This window comes from Athene cunicularia (assembly GCF_003259725.1).
Source record: "Athene cunicularia isolate RWA chromosome 3 unlocalized genomic scaffold, athCun1 chr3_part1, whole genome shotgun sequence".
Taxonomy (NCBI): domain Eukaryota; kingdom Metazoa; phylum Chordata; class Aves; order Strigiformes; family Strigidae; genus Athene; species Athene cunicularia.
The window spans coordinates 15,805,739-15,813,223 of NW_020799097.1; the positions used below are offsets into that span (position 1 = coordinate 15,805,739).

The following is a 7,485-nucleotide window of genomic DNA, read 5'->3' on the forward strand; positions in this document are numbered from 1 at the left end:
CCCCCCCCCACCCCCCGCTAACTTGCAGGGAATGGAGAGATGATTTAGCCATGGCAACAGGAGAATCGTAAATGTTCTTCAGGAATGCTGATTGCTTTGCTTTTTGTTGTAGGCACAGTGAGCTGCACGTTATTCCTGGCAGTTAACGGTTTATATTCATCCAGTGATGACGTGATAGAGCTAACACCAACTAACTTCAACAAGGAAGTAATTCAGAGTGAGAGCCTGTGGCTCGTGGAGTTCTACGCCCCATGGTAAGAATTACAGCTGTGTATGTACTTGCTTGCTCTTATCATGGAGGAGCAGCCTAGGAATCTGCTGCTGATCAGTCCATGGTTTCATATGGTTGTTGGCAGTACAGTTATCAGCTTAAAGGCCTCCTGACTAGCAAAACTGCTGTAGTTGGGATTTCTGTTTTAAATATCCTCACAAGGGAAAAAGGCAGAAATTTGTTTCAAGTTGACAGTTAGGGTTTAATAGCAGAACCTTATATGCCATTTTACCACTTCATTTTTTTTTTCTGGAGAAATTAGTTTTAAAAGTGGCTGATCAAAGTGCAGTATGTAAGTGAGAAGTCCCCTCACTTCTGTTTTTCTGAACCTGAATCTGATGTGAAAGCACATATTGGAGTTTGCACTTAGAATTTCCAGTTTCCATTGAAAAATACTGCTTTTGTGGATCTTAATTTAGCACCTCCATCTCCCATCCTGCTCATGTCCAGAGGAATGGAGTCTCTTCCATGTAAATTCTGGTGATTCCATCTTTGCGCAAGTCCTCTGTGCTACTGCTATCCCAAGATATGTGTTCTGTAGAAAGGGGCCTTCTGTTGCAATGGCCTAACTGTTTGGACAGAGGTTTAGGGGAAGCTTGCTGTCCCTCTTCTAGTGTTGTTGCAGCTTTACAGGCAACAGGAAGCTTTACTGAACAATGACAATAAAGTGTAGGATGGGTGGATTGACAGCTCCCTGTGATGTTGTGATTCTACACAAGTCAGCTGTTGATCTTCTTCCTCATGCACCAACAGGAAATTTGCCACAAATTCTTGGTTATTAAGAAGTTACCTCTAGAATAATTTTTCAGGCCTCATCACAGGTCCATTTTGGCTGGCAACAAGCAGACTAGTGTGTGAATCTGGATTTTGGTGCTTGTGTTTGCATCTGTGTTAGGAAAGCCAGGTAGCTTTTTAAATGTGTGTGTATGTACTTAGATAATACATGTGGAGGTTTTTCTTCAGAAGACTGATGGTGTGATGTGACACAGCCTCTTCCCCTCTTTAGGAGTAGATCTTACGTCCCCTACAGTTTGCTGTGAGTGACTGTTCTATAATTGCAAACCCAGCAAGACCACTCTGTACTTTGTGAAATAGTTGTCAGTTCTGAATGACATTTACTGGTGGGTTTTTTTCTTTTTTCTAAAAGGTGTGGTCATTGTCAAAGACTAACACCTGAGTGGAAGAAAGCAGCAACAGCATTAAAAGTAAGTAACCTTTCCGGTGTGCTTGTGGCAGTGGATTGAGGAGAATTTGGCTGTTCGTCATCTGGCTTGGGAGGTGGAGTTTGGTCCCCAAAACCACATCAGTTTTTAATCATACTTGTCCAGTCCAAGGCACTTTGGTCAGGATTTTTGTGTGGTTTTTTTCAAGTAGTCATTGAATAATAGAGGAAGCAAGTCAATTCTGTTCTTCTGAATTCCCATTACTGTTTTCCAGGGCTGCTTTTAACAGCACCAGAAGACATTAGAATCCAGTCATCCCCCAAAATAGTGTGTTTCTTTTATTCCTCACTGTGCTGTCACCTGCCTCTGAAGTACAGGAACAACATGAACTGAATATTTCAAAACAGTTTTGTAAGCAGTTGGTAATGAGTATTTCTTTAATTACAGAAAATTTGGTTATGATATGATGAACTCTTGCCTATGTAGAATATATTCCTTTTTAAAAAAAAAACAAACAAAACCCAAACAAACCCCCAAACATTTTTAAATCTAGTTTGTGAGGATGAAGAAAGAAATGAGCATATATGATGTTCTGTAGTTTAATGCGTTTAGGGGCATAACACTTCTCTTCTGGTGACTGTTTTCTTGCTCTCCTAGTAACTCTCTCCAGCATACACAATATATAAAATGTGTTAAATCAATGTAGAAGGCTTGTCTTAATTTTTGTTTTTACTTCCACAGGGTGTAGTGAAAGTAGGTGCAGTAGATGCAGACAAACATCAGTCCTTGGGTGGACAGTATGGAGTCAGAGGGTTTCCAACTATCAAGATATTTGGAGCCAATAAAAACAAAGCAGATGATTACCAGGGTAAATGTGATGCTCTTTTGCGTGTTGCATGCTTAAACACTTTCCTGTATACAGTAATTATGGTAGCTGTTAATGCTGTGTAGTGTTTCTTTCCTCTCTGGTGCTTGTAGTAACTCAGAGACAGATGGGTGGACTTGTCTGACCAAATTGTGCATGTCTTAGCATGGGCTAACAGTCCCACCTGCAGTTTGTAGCTGGTGGAGGTTGATAGGCAGATCCAAAGAATTATTTGTAGAATCACAGAATGGTTTGGGTTGGAAAGGATCTTAATGATCATCCAGTCCAACCCCACCCCCTGCTGTGGCCAGGGACACCTTCCACTAGACCAGGTTTCTCAGAGCTCCATCCAGCCTGGCCTTGAACTTTTCCAGTGATGGGGCATCCACAACTACTTTTTCAGGGCAACCTGTTCCAGTGCCGCAACACCCTCACATTATTCCTTTCTTCCATTTACTGGGAGCTTGCCACAGTCAGCCCCCATGAGATAAGGTGGGTAGTTGAAAAGTTAAGTCAGTCCTGCTGTTTGTATTTACAAGTCAGTGGTGTCCCACCACTAGTACCATATCAATCATAGCCCGGTCTTCCTTTTCCTGAAAAGTCCTGAGGATAAGGGAATGTTAAGTTTGTAATTAAGTCAGGGCCTACCTTAAACTGGCTTTTTAATGATTTAATCACTCATTTTGTTGCATTACAGGTGGCAGGACAAGTGATGCTATTGTTGATGCTGCTCTAAGTGCTCTTCGGTCCCTGGTGAAAGACCGTCTTAGTGGCAGAAGTGGAGGATATAGTTCTGGGAAACAGGTATTTGAGGGAATGTCTGTTTATTTTCAACTGGAGACTGTCCTGTACAGGAGATCAGAGCTTGTGGTCTTGACTCAGTTAACAGAATAGTTGAAGTTGGAAAGGACCTCTGGAGGCTGTCTAGTCCAGCCCAGCTGCCCAGTGCAGGGTCAGGTAAAGCAGATTGCTCAGAGCTGTGTCCCATCAATCTGTGAGTATCCTCAAGGACTGAGGCTCCCCACAGATGGCACTTGTTGGGTAACCTGTCCCAGTGTTTAATCATCCTCACAGTAGAGAAGTTTTCTCTTATGCTTAAATTAAATTCTTGGGTTTCAACTTACACCCTTTTTGTTCTTTCACTGGGCACTGTGAAGAGGAGTCTGCCTTTGAGTGGAGGGGAATAAAGAAAACAGATATTTGTATACATTCACAGGATTCATTCTGAGCCTTCTCTTTTTCTAGCTGAACGATCCCAGCTTTCTCAACCTCTCATCATATATCAGATGTTCAGAGCTCTTAACCAGTTTTGACCTTTGGCTGGACTTGCTCCAGTGTGTGCACATCTCATACTGTGGAGTCCAGTACTAGATCCAGCACTGTTTCATACAGTGCTGAGCAGAGGGAAAGATCCCCTCCCCAAGACCTGCTGGCAACTCTGCCTAGTGCAGTTACAGGAGGCTGCTGGTCACCTTTGCTAGAGGGGTGCAGTGCTGGCTCATGTTCCTCTTGTCTACCAGGACCCTCAGTTCCCTGAGGTTTTTTTAATTCGGTAGTTTTCTGAAGTTGGCTTACTGGATTTCTTCCTGAAGGTAAATTGAAAAGTTTTGTCTCCTACTGCTTTTTCTAAATTATGGATCAAGTATACTCAAACATCCTCAGGTTGGCCAGATAAAATACCTGGATGGACTGTACTCTGTAGTGTATATTGCAGTCACTCATTTGTTTTGCCTGGAAACCAGGGCACAGTGGGGTGAGGGGGCTAGAGAGCACTGTGTTCTTGGACAGATCAGAGCATGAGGTGTGGAAACATTCCCACATATTCTTGTTTTACCTGGTTTTTCTTTTTTTGTTTAAGAGGTTTGCTTGCTGGCTGGTTTGATTGGTTTGTTTTTTTTTTTTTGAAAGTGCTGTGGGAGTAGGCTGTGTGTATTATCAGTTCTAAAATGGGAGAGTTTGTATGACCTAACACTGCCTGTTTTGTATCTCATTCAAATAAAGACCATTTGGTACAACATGACACACAGGAGAAGGTTTGTGTGGGGAAACCAATTTTGGTTACTTATGTGAGGGTCTGTTTGTTTCTTACAGAGCCGGGAGAGTGGAAGTGGAGATAAGAAGGATGTGATTGAGCTGACTGATGACAGCTTTGATAAGAACGTCATAAATAGTGACGATGTGTGGATGGTGGAGTTTTATGCTCCGTGGTGTGGGCACTGCAAAAAGTAAATGAGACTTTTCTTTGACAATTCACTTCCCATTAGTGCTCATTTTTGTGTGATACCCTTAATCCCCTAAAAGAGACCTTGCATCTCTGGTATATTAGAAGTGGGGTTTTCTGTAAGGTGCTTTAACAAAAGTGTGTGGGCTTCTGCTCAGGACACCTTGGTGCTGTTTTGGCTGTGCTCCTCAGCAGTAAAAATGCCAGTTACCAGGGAAGTAAGATTCAGAAGTTGTATTAACCGTTTCTTTCCTTCAGATGCAGGACTTCAGTCTCACTTGGAATAACCCTCGTAGCTGTCATTCTCTGCAGAGACTTTTATTTTTTTCCCCCAAATAAGTTAAATACTGTTGGAATATGCTAACCTTTGCTAGGTCTGAGAGCTTAAAGCACTTGTACTCTTTGTTTTTCAGCCTGGAGCCAGAATGGGCAGCTGCTGCCACTGAGGTGAAGGAACAAACAAAGGGAAAAGTAAAGCTGGCTGCAGTAGATGCAACAGTCAATCAGATGCTGGCAAGCCGATACGGGGTGAGTGTGCTCTGCAGTGGTTATAACTTCCTTTCCATATCTAGTAAGTCAGATTTCCCCTTAATGCTTACTGAATTGTTCCTTGGTCTGGTACCACTCAAATGTTTTGTGCTAAAAATAATGTTAAGTGACAGATACCATTTTTTGACAAATAATTAATTCCTGAATGTCAGTAACAATATAAATAAATGGAGTGAGAAGAAGGGAATAAGTCTGGATGTTGGTGATGATAAAGGCTGTTTATTTTCATAAGATCTTGTATAGCATTGTCATCTGAAGTGAAAGGTCTCTCCTTTCAGACTTTTTTTTTTGTTTTCTGGATGGGTGTCTCCAGAACCCACACTTGTATCTGTACAGCTTGAAGTCAGTTATCAGGAATCACTCCCACAATATTAGCTGCCCAGACCAGCTATGCTGTGCCCCCAAAGTAAACTGATATTACTTAATTATTAATACAGTACAGGGAGCTTACAGGGAAAACAAGCAGTAGACTCTAAGTGCACATGGCTGGCAGTCAGCAGGAACACTGAACAAGTTTTACTGGAAGTGTAGCAGAGGGAGCTTAAGGCCCACTTGTTGCCCTGTAGGCACAGTGTTGTCCCCCCACAGACAAATCAGGGAACTAATGCCTAATAAACATGAAGAGTTCAGATAGTCCTCATGATACTTAAACCTGTAGTGCTTGGTGCAGCTGGACTGAGATGAAGCTATTGCTGATTCATCAGGCCTAAACTTGAAACAGTGTTTTGGTGTACGTTAACTTTTTGAATTATAACACAAATAGAAAGCTACAAAACTGTTCAAGTTCAGTCACAGAATCACATCATAACATGATGTGGGATTTGATTCACATAGATGTTAAATCTCTTCCTTTTCTCTTTATCTGCTACTCTGTGTTCTAGATTCCTTCGACCGTAAATACTCAGATTTGAGCTGATGGCTTAAACTTGTCTTGCAGATTCGTGGATTTCCTACCATTAAAATCTTCCAGAAAGGAGAAGATCCTGTTGATTATGATGGTGGGAGAACTAGATCTGATATCATTGCTCGTGCTCTGGATCTGTTTTCTGATAATGCACCACCACCTGAGCTCCTGGAGGTACCTCTACATTGCTCAAATTGCTTTTCTGTTATATTTTTTGCAGCAGTTTTTACAGGACTGTATTAACTCTAAATAAAACAGCCTAAGTGTGCTGCTTGGGCACTGTTTTGCAGCAGAAAGTCAAGGAAGTTAAGTCTAATCGTTCACCTTTCTGTTGTTTAATTTTTACTATGAAATTGTTGACTGAAAGATTATCAGAACTGATACAGTGACAGGATGATACCAGGGTGTCTGAATCCTCTCTTGAGGAACAAGTAAAAAGCTTGAGTTCTGTGCCCCATGTTTTCTCTTATAACAAGAGGGCAGGGTTTTGTCACTTGTTGTTTTGTCAGTTGAGATGCCTTTTTAAGGTAGATAATACAAAACTGGTATTGCTTTTGTTACTGTCGATTAAGTGTCCTCATCTTCAAGTGCTGCAGCCTGCTGGCTGTCCTTATGCTAGCGGTAACATGAATGAAACCTACAGGCATATGCATAGGTCTGGGTGTGCTGTTCCCAGCCTTGGTCAAAGGACAGTGATTTTGAGCAAGAAATGACATCTTGCTGTGCTTTCTGCAAAGCCTTACCTGGTACCGCTTACTTTCCTGTTGCTGCAAGTCTCAGTAAAAGACTTTGTGAACTCTTTCACAGAATCATCTAGGTTGGAAAGGACTCTGGAGATAATCTAGTCCAGCCGTTCTCCTAGCACAGTTCCCACCTACAGCATATCCTTAAGCTCTAAATCGACCCTACTCTTGAATACCTCCAGGGAAGGGGACTCTACCACCTCCCTGGGCAGCCCATTCCAACACCCAACAACCCATTCTGGGTATTAGGAAACATTTCTTTACAGTCTAAACCTTCCCTGATGCAACTTGAGGCCGTTACCTCTTGACCTGTCGCTTTCTACTGGGCTAAAGAGGCTCAAACCCAGATCTCTGCACCTTCCTTTCAGGTAGCTGTAGAGGGCAATGAGGTCTCCCCTCAGCCTCCTCTTCTCCAGACTAAACACCCCCAGTTCCCTCAGCCACTCCTCATAGGACGTGTGTTCCAGACCCTTGACCAGCTTTGTTGCCCTTCTCTGGACACGCTCAAGTAACTCTATGTCCTTTTTGTAGTGAGGGGCCCAAAACTGAACACAGGAACCGAGGGGCGGCCTCACCAGTGCCAAGTACAGGGGCAAGATCCCTTCCCTGTCCCTGCTGGCCACGCCATTGCTGACACAAGCCAGGATGCCATTGGCCTTCTTGGCCCCCTGGGCACACTGCTGGCTCCTGTTCAGCTGGCTGTCAGTCAACCCCCCCAGGTTTCTCTCTGACTGGCAGCTCTCCAGCCACTCCTCCCCAAGCCTGTAAC

At 43.0% G+C, this 7,485-nt stretch overlaps 1 protein-coding gene across 1 annotated transcript in view; it reads left to right on the plus strand.

The window, feature by feature from the left end:
• PDIA6 (protein disulfide isomerase family A member 6) overlaps positions 1–7,485 on the plus strand; it is a gene marked incomplete at its 5' end in the record, with an annotated part of 17,331 nt that overhangs the window by 2,424 nt on the left and 7,422 nt on the right. Inside the window, 7 exons of the mRNA XM_026846509.1 lie at positions 113–254; positions 1,419–1,476; positions 2,176–2,302; positions 2,997–3,103; positions 4,391–4,524; positions 4,934–5,048; positions 6,007–6,147. Coding sequence (XP_026702310.1) covers positions 113–254; positions 1,419–1,476; positions 2,176–2,302; positions 2,997–3,103; positions 4,391–4,524; positions 4,934–5,048; positions 6,007–6,147 — 824 coding nt within the window. The remainder of the gene's footprint in view (positions 1–112; positions 255–1,418; positions 1,477–2,175; positions 2,303–2,996; positions 3,104–4,390; positions 4,525–4,933; positions 5,049–6,006; positions 6,148–7,485) is intronic.